Source organism: Podarcis melisellensis, assembly GCF_964234715.1.
Source record: "Podarcis melisellensis genome assembly, chromosome: 12".
NCBI classification, from domain to species: Eukaryota; Metazoa; Chordata; class Lepidosauria; order Squamata; family Lacertidae; genus Podarcis; species Podarcis melisellensis.
This window is the reverse complement of record NC_138544.1, coordinates 7,374,171-7,385,647: the sequence shown is the minus strand read 5'-3', so window position 1 is coordinate 7,385,647 and position 11,477 is coordinate 7,374,171. Positions and strand designations below refer to the sequence as shown.

General features: G+C 46.7%; 1 protein-coding gene across 1 annotated transcript; it reads right to left on the bottom strand.

Moving 5' to 3' along the window:
• Window positions 1–345: 345 nt before the first annotated feature.
• RP9 (RP9 pre-mRNA splicing factor) lies at window positions 346–10,709 on the bottom strand (the record flags this gene model as incomplete). Its single annotated transcript, XM_081931179.1, is given in 7 exon segments — window positions 346–2,032; window positions 2,970–3,031; window positions 3,529–3,620; window positions 6,805–6,934; window positions 7,560–7,590; window positions 10,347–10,684; window positions 10,686–10,709. Coding segments are annotated over 7 exon segments (864 nt in total). The 3' UTR covers window positions 346–1,845.
• Window positions 10,710–11,477: the final 768 nt, after the last annotated feature.

Below are 11,477 nucleotides of genomic sequence, written 5' to 3'. Positions count from 1 at the left end.
TTAATTGTAGCGCCTCAAACATTTACTTTGAAGCAAGTAAGTTTTCTGTTTGGAAACTGCAACTTAGTTTGAGAAACTTTCATTTAGGGTTGGATGAAGTTCCATTTTCAGAAGAACTCTGTGGGATGTTATTCCCTTGCTCAAGCATTGTGAAATCCAGGGACAGGAAGAGTTGTTTCAATTTTTGTGGCCCAAAAGCTCCTGTTGCCCTCTCATTGTTACCTGTTTTTCATTGGCACGTATCTTCAATCCAATACAGGTGAATGAGTTTTTTATTTGAGAAATCAGCTGCAACAATATTAACGTTTCTACCCTTATAAGGTTTCTCTTCTTCTTTTTTTAAAAAACAAAAGAGAGCCTGAATTTATGTTCTAGTGGTGCTACGTAAAAGTATATTCTGATTATAACCACTTCACAAACATTTTCTGATATCCCAAAAGAATACATCTTGCTAACTTATTTTACAGACAATGTTTAGCTTTTCAAGCAATCTTTCTAGCAGTCAACCTGTTTGCTGCTTATTATTTTAAAAACATAGCAGCAAGATTATTTTTAACGCTTAAGGGTTCAGTTCCATAGGGCAGCAGAACTATTTTATGTGCTCTGCATAATGATATTTGCAGGAAAAAGCGCAAATGAAATTTAAGTCTAGATTTCAGTTGTAGTAATGCCAATCTTGTTATATGCTTTTGGTATGATGAAGCACACCTCTTTAAAATTACTGCTTGCAAGATGGCGTCATATGCAAAATTTGCATCATTTTGCCCTGTGAACAGAAAAGGCTTGTTGTGGCTCCCTATGTTATATCATATACACAACGCTTTCAAGTATAGAATTATCAGACAAAACAACTGTGCCATAATTCACATGGGACAAAACTTTAAATCTGGTTCTCTACAGCTTGTGATCCTGCAAACTGAATGCAGACCACTAACCCCGTTCCATTGATTGATGACCCCTTCTGCTGCAGCTCCAAGCAGACGGCCCAAACAGGAGATTTGAAGAGCCCCTCGTGGTCTGTCATAAAAGGCTGCTGGACTGCATTTGGCTGAGTGGGTCACCTATTTCACAGGCTGGCATTAAGTTAAAGCAAAAATGTTTACACTGAAGTCCAACTGCAGCCATGAAGACATTTCCTCCCAATGGCAGAAAACAAACCACTTTCCACAATACTGTGATCTGTGTTTAATCACACTGTTCTGTACAATAATAAAAAGTCAACTACAGTACAGGCAATTGGAGTGAAGGTCACACCAAGTTCCTTTGTAGTTCTCTCGATTTTTCCCATTGTATTGCCTCAAATTGAGTGGCCAGAGGCATTCCTTGTTAGTCTTCCTTCAACAAAGCCCAGGTATTGGCTGTGCAGGACCACAGAGACCATGTTTACATGCCACTAAAGGAATCCCTTTCTCCATATTCTCCAGGAAATACCACGGGGCGCTTCTCTACGCCTTGGGAGCTATGTGCCTTGCTTCTCCACTGGCTGCTTCCCCCTGCCTGAAAATTCTAGATTTAATTTTTGACCTCTCAGGAGGCTAAAAAATTTTTGGGGGGAGGGCGGAGCACAACACGGCCCAAGAACTGCCAAAAAGGGAAGTTGCAAGGGGTGGAGAGAAAAACATTTAAGACGCCAGAGGCTCTTTATCTCAGGTACAGCCCTCTGTGCTCAAAGAACCAAACTTTGTCAAACCCGAACAATGAGAAAAATGCAATGTGGAGGGACAGTGGGGGAGACCTGATAGGACGACTCACAAAATGACACCAAGGAGCACCTAAAACACGCCCTTTGCAGAGAATTGTTCTCCGAATGCTTTGCAAGATATTACAAGCTTGCCACAAGTCTCCTCAATGCACTTTGGACCTCTTGCTTGGTTTAGATTTGTGCTTTCTCTTCTTCTTCTTCTTTTCTTTCCTCTTCCTCTTCCTCTTGTGTTTTCCTTTATATCCCGAAGAGCTGGAGCTGCTGCTGCTGCTACTACTGCCTTCTTCATCCGATGTGGAATCCTCTAGCAGTTGCTTCAACTGTTGTATCCTAAATGTACAAATGGCCAATGAACACAAAATCAAATTCCCCCTTTTGCCTGGCAGGGCAAACCCCCTGTAGTTTTGTTTTTTAGGTGGGTGGTAGTCTTAAATGGAAATTATGACAGGAAAAGTGGAGGTCTCTACCCTTGAAAGCAACACTGAACTTTTCAAACCATCACCATTAAATGAGCTACTGAAATGTAGTGGCAGACACACTGAGCTTTGAATCAAAAGTTCCCCTGGGTTAAAAAAATATGCATAACTGGTAATCTCAGCCTCATTCAAACACATGCCCTGGCCTGAGGGTAAGACTGATTTTTTTTTTAAAAAAACTGATTATTATTAGGGGAAGGGGTGTAACTCACTGGTAAAGCATTTGTTTTACAGAAGGTTCAATGCCTGGGGTCTCCAGGTAGCCTGGAAATGTCTCCTTTTCTGAAACCCTGGAGAGCCTCTGCAATTCAGTGCAGACAATACAGAGCTGGAAGCACCCAATGGTCTGGTGCAGTGAAGACAGCTTCCTATGTTCCTATAGCACAGGGGTAGGCAACCTAAGGCCCGGGGGCCGGATCCGGCCCAAGCGCCTTCTAAATCCAGCTGGGAATCTGTGTGTTTTTACATGAGTAGAACGTGTCCTTTTATTTCAAATTCCTCTCTGGGTTATTTGTGGGGCATAGGAATTCGTTCATTATTTTTTCCTTCAAAATATAGTCCGGCCCACCACATGGTCTGAAGGACGGTGGACCGGCCCACGGCTGAAAAAGGTTGCTGACCTCTGCTATAGCATATGGAGGCCTCCAAACACACTATAGAGCGCTATTATCTGTACACATTGCGGCAACCTTTGGCTATGTGCAATAAAACTGACTGACTGACTGAGTGCTATTATGACTGTGGTTATTATTGGATGCATGGACCCAGATTAAAACAGGAATCAGTCTTACCGCATTTCCTTCTCATGGCGTTTATTTTCCCTTATAATATCATACATGGGGTCTTCGTGCGCCTTTAAAGAAAAAGGGGGATGGAAGCTCAGTGCCCAATAGAATAACTTGCAATTGATTTGTTTTTAAATAATTGCTGTTTCCTAAGGATTCAAGCAAAGACCTTGCCAGCCTATGTCCTCATGAAGAATCATTGGTGATTTTTTCATCCATATTAACTGCTCTTCTTTAATTTAGAGTCAGAACCAAGGGGTATAGGTATCTAAAATCAATGAATGAATCAATTGAATAGGTGCCTTACCCCTTTTGTACTTGCAAACTCTCTCTTATAAGTTCCCCTTCTCAACTGTTTTTTCTTACAGCTGGGCTTCTTTACTGGGGATAAAAACCTTAAAAGCAGCAGTAGGGAACATTTGATGGGGGAAATCCTACCTCTACCTAACAGCACACTGCAGAAGGTACAAAGTTCCCTAGTTATAAGAAAGAATTCAGACATCCTTAACGTGGCAGAATTTTCAAAAACACCATTAATAAACTAATGCCGCAATGTTTTACTTACTACTCTGAATTGTTCTAGCTTCTGGTTGCCTTTAATAAAGAATGGGCATTCTTTGTCTCCCGTTCTGTGTCCATAACGTTTACATCTCCAGCCTTGAGGGAGAAATGAGAAATATTAACATAGTGCTGTGCCCCAAAAAAGTAAATATTCAGTACCTTTAAAACCCAGTATCTAAAAATGATTGGCTTTTCTTTACAAAACAAAGCACTGACCATTAGTTGCTTGCCCTCACATGACCAGATTTCTCCCTGCCCTTGTCGTGCAGAGGGAACGCAGTTGTGGCATGAGGGCACATATAGAGCAAGACTGACATGCCCCCCCACTCTGTTTTAAGCAGGCACTGAAAAAGATTACATGCATTCCCACCCCCCTTACCCGGGGATTACATTCCGGGGCACAGCACATGTAAGCAGAGCCGTAGCTAGGTGATTTTGCGTCCCTGGCAGAACCGTTCAGATTGCACCCCCTAAAGGTAAAGGGACCCCTGACTGTAAGGTCTAGTCGCGGACGACTCTGGGGTTGCAGTGCTCATCTCGCTTTATTGGCCGAGGGAGCCGGCGTACAGCTTCCAGGTCATGTGGCCAGCAGGACTAAGCCGCTTCTGGCGAACCAGAGCAGCGCACGGAAACGCCGTTTACCTTCCCACCGGAGCAGTACCTATTTATCTATTTGCACTTTGACATGCTTTCAAACTGCTAGGTTGGCAGGAGCAGGGACCGAGCAACTAGAGCTCACCCCATCGCGGGGATTCGAACCACCGACAAATTTGCCATGGACAAATTAGCTGCTCTTTCTGCCTCTCCTCCAACCACCCCACTCCACCCATTCAATTCACCCTCTATTTAAAACCTTTTCTTATGAGGTAAGAATCAATATTTTTATTTATAGACATATTTATGGACATGGGACGTGGGTGCTGCTGTGGGTTAAACCACAGAGCCTAGAACCTGCTGATCAGAAGGTTGGCAGTTCGAATCCCTGTGACGGGGTGAGCTCTAGTTGCTCGGTCCCTGCTCCTGCCAACCTAGCAGTTTGAAAGCATGTCAAAGTGCAAATAGATAAATAGGTACTGCTCCGGTGGGAAGGTAAACGGCGTTTCCGTGCGCTGCTCTGGTTCGCCAGGAGCGGCACAGTCATGATGGCCACATGACACAGAAGCTGTATGCCGGCTCCCTCGGCCAATAAAGCGAGATGAGCGCTGCAACCCCAGAGTCGGCCACGACTGGACCTAATGGTCAGGGGTCCCTTTACCTTTACTATTTATGGACATATTTTAGCCAGTTTTGCCCTCCCCCTCACCTGAGCCCCTGGCGGGGGGGGGGGCACCTCACCACCCCCTAGCTACGGCCCTGCACATAAGTAAAATCGCATAAATTGGGGTGCACCCTCTAAATGCCCTCTCTGCCATTCTCTCTCCAATCCAGACAAAAAAATACTGTATCCAAAAATACCCACCACTATATTTGCAGCTCTGGGGCTGTAAAAATGGCTGGTGCTGGTGTGCTACCGCAAACATCAGCTGTTAGATGGGATGGCTCAGCAGCCTAAACAAAGCCCCACTGAGCCTCTGGTCTCTCTGGGGCTTCCTTCGCCCTCACAGATGTGGTCTTTCGGTCAGTTCAAAGCAGACAAGTCGGCACAAATGGCGCAAGGCGATCACACAGGTAAACTGGTTCCTAGCTGTAAATGGCTTCATATACCAACAGTATCACTTCCAACATGTCCAAGTACTGGATGAGCAGCCAGCATAGATCTGCTGAGTAGAGATGCTACAAGCTATCAGCAACCGTGCTGCAGCATTCTGCATTGACTGTGGGAAGCCCCACATAGATGGCTCAGGACCACGATACCTCAAGGACTGCCTCTTCCCATATGAACCTACCCGGACCCTGAGATCATCTTCTGAGGCCCTTCTTTGTGTGCCTCCTCAGCAAGAGGTCAGAAGGGTGGCAACACGAGAACGGGGCCTTCTCTGCAGTGGCTCCCCGTCTGTAGAATGCTCTCCCCAGGGAAGTTTGCCTGGCACCTTCTCTATACACCTTTAGGCGCCAGGCAAAAACGTTCCTTTTTGACTAGGCCTTTGCCTGACTTGATCTACATCCTATACCCTTTTTTAAAATGCTGGCTCTTAAAAAAAATATATATGCTGGCTCTTTTGGGGTTTTTTAATTGGGTTGTTGGGTTTTGTTTTGATTTTATGTATTTTATGTGAACCGCCCTGAGACCTTCGGGTATAGGGCAGTATAGAAATTAAATAATAATAATAATAATTACAGTGGTATCTTGGGTTACATACGCTTCAGGTTACATATGCTTCAGGTTACAGACTCCCCTAATCCAGAAATAGTACCTCGGGTTAAGAACTTTGCTTCAGGATGAGAACAGAAATCGTGCTCCAGCAGTGTGGCGGCAGCAGGAGGCCCCATTAGCTAAAGTGGTGCTTCAGGTTAAGAACAGTTTCAGGTTAAGAACGGACCTCCGGAACGAATTAAGTACTTAACCCGAGGTAAAGGTAAAGGTACCCCTGCGCGTACGGGCCAGTCATGCCCGACTCTAGGGTTGTGCGTCCATCTCACTTAAGAGGCCAGGGGCCAGTGCTGTCCGCAGACACTTCCGGGTCACGTGGCCAGCGTGACAAAGCTGCATCTGGCGAGCCAGCGCAGCACACAAAAACGCCGTTTACCTTCCCGCTAGTAAGCGGTCCCCATTTATCTACTTGCACCCGGAGGTGCTTTCGAACTGCTAGGTTGGCAGGCGCTGGGACCGAGCAACGAGAGTGCACCCCGCCACGGGGATTCGAACCGCCGACCTGACGATCGGCAAGTCCTAGGCACTGAGGTTTTACCCACAGCGCCACCCACGTCCCGAGGTACCACTATATTATTATTAATAGAGTACATTGCAGAAATCCAGTCTCGAAATCACCAGTACCTGAACTGCTGTGGTCAAGCTTTCCTGATCCAGGGATGGTCAAAGCTGCCGTACCAACCACAACCAGAAGTGCAATATGAAAAATGACAGCAAGAAAAAAGAAGCCATTGCCTCTTCTGCCAAGATTTTCCTAAACCCTTCTAGGATTTCCTTGTCTGCATATCAGTTGACTCCTGCCTCTGAATCCTCATTCCTTCTCTCCAGCCTGTCAAGTCCAGCTTGTCATCAACTTGGTCCTCTACAGATTTTTAAACTACAATTCCCATCAGCCCCAGCCAGCAAAGCCATCCATTCTTTGTTCCCCATTCCCCAAAAGCTGCACAGAAATCTACTTCGCTCACTCACATTGCATAACTTTGACCTCCTTCCCCAATGGCATCCAAAGCCCTTTGGTTGGGGCGTGAGCAAGGAATTCTCGGGCATTTTCATTGCCAGGTACGTCAGGAATGCAGTCCTCCGGTTTAGTCTCATCTTCCTGTACGAAAAAGAAGCAAATCAAATGAAACGAAGCCGCGAAAACAAAATGGGACGAACTGGTCTAACCTCCACCCCTGCAAGGTGGGACGGACTGCAAGACACTCTTCATTTCTTACAGCTGATCTGCTATCTCCTCCAACTTTTTAGCCCACAACCAATTCAGACTTATGGTTTGCACTTCTGGAGAAAGGCAGACCTTTTAACAGGGCTTCCTCCAAATTCTGCAGAACCAGGCCGGTGTGTGAACCAAGACGTCTAGGCAGGCTGAGTAAAGAATTTGGCTTCCAATTCCGATCTGTTAACTACATGGCTGCCACAAACAAACTCACTCACCTCAGGGTACATGAGATTGCAATAGGGAGCTTTGGGGTCATCTAATTCAACCCCCCCATCTAATTCAATTTTATCTATACCACAGATAAGTATAGTTTTACTCTAGTTTCATTTAGCTTTTCAAGTCTTGCGCTGTATTTTTACATATTGTGTGTCCCTCAGTTATATTTTGTGTAAAACACTTCAAGGTTTCTTTTTGTATAAAGTGGTAGAGAAACTCCATCTTTATTCCTGGCTTACTGTATTTTCATTTTTTTTAAAAGAACAGTTTTACAAGCTACCCAACCTACCTTAATAAACCCTGGAGGAAGTTTCTCATAGCTGAAAAAAGATTGAAAATATACTTTAGTGTCATAAAAAAAAAATACAAAGCAATGCAGAAAGTTCAGCTGAAGCAAAAACAGAGAAGGGAGTAATGTTTTTTAACACCTGTCACTCAGTCTCCCCTTCCTTATCTAAAGAGGACAGGGAGAACCACAGCAAGCGAGCTTATTATTTATGTCATTTATTTTTCACGAAAGTCACAAACTGGTTTACAAGTAAAAATATAAGATAATTGATCATAAGCAGCTAATAAAAAGCATCCTTATTAAAATCTCAAGCCAACTCATCAACTCCAAACAGTAGTGTAATAATACATAGTAAAATATGATTTAATAAACGAGAAATCTTGAAGCAACATCAAAAAGGCCTCAACTATCTGTTGATGCTGGTAATGGTATTAAGAAAAAAGAAAAGAAAAAAAGGTACCCCCTGGTATGTTACAGAGTTCAGGATAACTGCAAATCTTGATCTGAGTTTGGCTGAAAATGGCTATATCCCAGAAACTATTTCAAGCAACAACCTATTTGTCAGACATAGTGCAGCCATCTCTGAGAAAACAATATTTATTTTCACCATCTTGCCACAAATGAGAAATTTTGAAAGCTTTTGTGTGTGTTTTTTTTAGTGGCAGAAATGTAATATTGACTTGAAGCAGCCTGCCTGTTCCTTTTAAAAATAAAATAAAATTCTGTGTCATGGATTTGAAGCGATGCCATTTCATGGGTACAGGTGGCTGTGCTAATTTGACAGCAAAATAGCAACTCTGATCGACAAAGTCAGAATGGGTAAATAAAAACAGCACTAGACAGGATTTAAACCTTTGATCACTTCCTGTGATCATAAGGCTATGTCTAGAAAGGAGGGAACATTTCCACAAACACCCCCAAAAAGAATATTGGGAACTTCTCAGTGGCTACTCCTAGACGCTGGAACTCCCTCCCTGCAGAAGCTAGAATTTCCAACCCCTGGCAATGCAGAAATCACAACACCTGGTACCCTAACCTTACTGGACCCTGCTTGGCTTTGCAAATATGCCAGCAATTTTATTGCTTCCTGTCCTTCCACCAACAGCTGAACAAATGCCTTCTTGTTAAAACTGAGTTTTGGGAACTGACTGCTTTTAATGAAAAAGGTCTGGTGCTGTGCTGTTTTTTATTGTATTTGTATGGTTTTAATAAATTATACACATATTCATGTATAAAATAAACCCAGATAGATAGAAATAACTGAAGCTAACCATTATTATTATTGCTATTATTTATGAAACCACCCTTCATCCGAAGATCTCGGGGCAGTTCACGGAATGAACATACGAGACAAAACCACGAAATACGTAATAATAAAAACAAAGGCCAAAAATATGGAATTGTTTTTTAAGGATTGTTTTTTCCTATGTTTCTGACTGTTCGTATTTTATCAGCAAGCCATCTTGAATCCTGTCAAGGGAATAGGTGGTAGTGTGTGTATATGTGCTATCTATCTATCATCTATCATCTATCATCTATATCTGTAGTTTGTTAAGATTTCTGAGAAGAGCAGCTGAGCCACTTCCCGGAATTATTGGTCTTTTTTTGGGGGGGGGAGGTTGCTTTCAACGCAGATCGCGTGCATCACCCACAGCTCTGCCTAGCCTACCTCACAGGGCTGTTTTGAAGGTTGGGGATTAGGGCAGGCAGCCCCAAACTCTGCCCTCCTCCAGATGATTTGGGACTACAATTCCCATCATCCCTGCCCATTGGTCCTGCTAGCTAGGGATGATGGGAGTTGTAGTCCCCAAACATCTGGAGGGCCGAGTTTGCCTATGCCTGACCCCTTGATGGGGGGGGGGGAATAAGAGAGCACCCCTGAGCTAAAGGATCCCCTTCAGAGCCAGAACATTTGCGCAGACCAGATTTCCTCGACCCTCCAGATGTTTTTTGAGACTACAATTCCCATCATCCCTGCCCACTGGTCCTGCTAGCTAGGGATGATGGGAGTTTTAGTCCCAAAAGATTTGGAGGGCCAAGTCTGGGGATGTCTGGATTCGGGTGAGGGATGCCGTGCGCCTCCCCGCTGCCCTCGGAGGAAGGCGGAGGGTTCAAGCCGCCCCCCAAACCCAGGCATCCCCAAACTCGGCCCTCCAGATGTTTTGGGACTACAACTCCCATCATCCCTAGCTAACAGGACCAGTAGTCAGGGATGATGGGAATTGTAGTCTCAAAACATCTGGAGGGTGGAGGTTGAGGAAATCTTGCCTATGCCTGACCCCTTGACGGGGGTGGGGAATAAGAGAGCACCCCTGAGCTAAAGGATCCCCTTCAGAGCTAGAACATTTGCGCAGACCAGATTTCCTCGACCCTCCAGATGTTTTGGGACTACAATTCCCATCATCCCTGCCCACTGGTCCTGCTAGCTAGGGATGATGGGAGATTTAGTCCCCAAACATTTGGAGGGCCAAGTTTGGGGATGCCTGGATTCGGGTGAGGGATGCCGTGCGCCTCCCCGCTGCCCTCGGAGGAAGGCGGAGGGTTCAAGCCGCCCCCCAAACTCAGGCACCCCCAAACTTGGCCCTCCAGATGTTTTGGGACTACAACTCCCATCATCCCTGCCCACTGGTCCTGCTAGCTAGGGATGATGGGAGTTGTAGTCCCCAAACATTTGGAGGGTTAAGTTTGGGGATGCCTGGATTCGGGATGCCGTGCGCCTCCCCGCTGCCCTGGGAGGAAGGCGGAGGGTTCAAGCCACCCCCCCCAGCGACCCCCCCCCAGCCTTACAAGGACTCCAGGTGCTGGATCTGCTGGATCTGCTGCACTTCCCGCTTCTTCCTCTTCTGCTCCTTCCGCTCGTGGCCTCGGCTGCTGGAGCCGGCCGGGCTGCCGCCGGGCAACGACGACGACTCGCTGCGGCTCCGGTGCCGCTTCGGGCCTCCGCCCTCGCCGCGCCGGGACATGGTGCGCCGGGGGAGCCGCCTCAGCCCGGCCCGACCGCCTGCCTGGCGCGCCTCACTTCCAGGCGAGGCCAAGCGAGCACTTCCTCCGGCCCGACGGGGCCGCCTCGCCCTCGGCAGCGCCCCCGCGACGCGGCGCTCGGCGGAGCGGCTTCCCAGCGCCGCCCTGCTCAGGCCGGATCGAAGCCATCCATGAGCGATCCCTAACGAAACCCGATCAGTTCACAATAAAACCCGGTTTGCAGCGCCGGATTTAGCTCGTCTCTGAGCAGCGCCGGATTTCCGTGTAAGCTAAGCAAGCTAAGCACGCTCTTGAGAAGCTCCCAAAAATATAATGGGGGGAAACTGGATGTACATTTCCGAAATGTAAGGTGGGAAACAAATAAAATAAAACCTACATGCAGCAACAGTGTTTTGTGTTGTGCAGGATCTTACGATGCAAGAAAAGGCCTGCTAGTCTGCTCACTAAAATATCACTGGTTTGCTCATTTCTCTATATACTGTATGGTGATACAGTGGTGCCTCGCAAGACGAAATTAATTCGTTCCGCAAGTCTCTTCGTCTTGCGGTTTTTTCGTCTTGCGATGCACGGTTTCCCATAGGAATGCATTGAAAATCAATTAATGCGTTCCTAGGGAAACCGCCTTCAGACCAGGTCCGGGGACAGTCTGTCCCCGGACCTCTTCTGAAGGCTGGGGGGCGCGGGCTTCGCAGCAGCGCTACGAAGCCCGGCGGCTGGGGCAGGTGTTCCCGCCCCCCCACCCCGCTTCGGAGCAGCGTTCCGAAGCGGGGTGGCTGGGGCAGGTGTTCCCGCCCCCCGCCCGGCTTCGCAGCAGCGCTACGAAGCCCAGCGGCTGGGGCAGGTGTCCGGGATCTCTTTTGAAGCAAGCGGCTGCGGAGAGACGCGATCTCCCCGCAGCCGCTTGCTTCAAAAGAGGTCTGGGATCTCTTTTGAAGC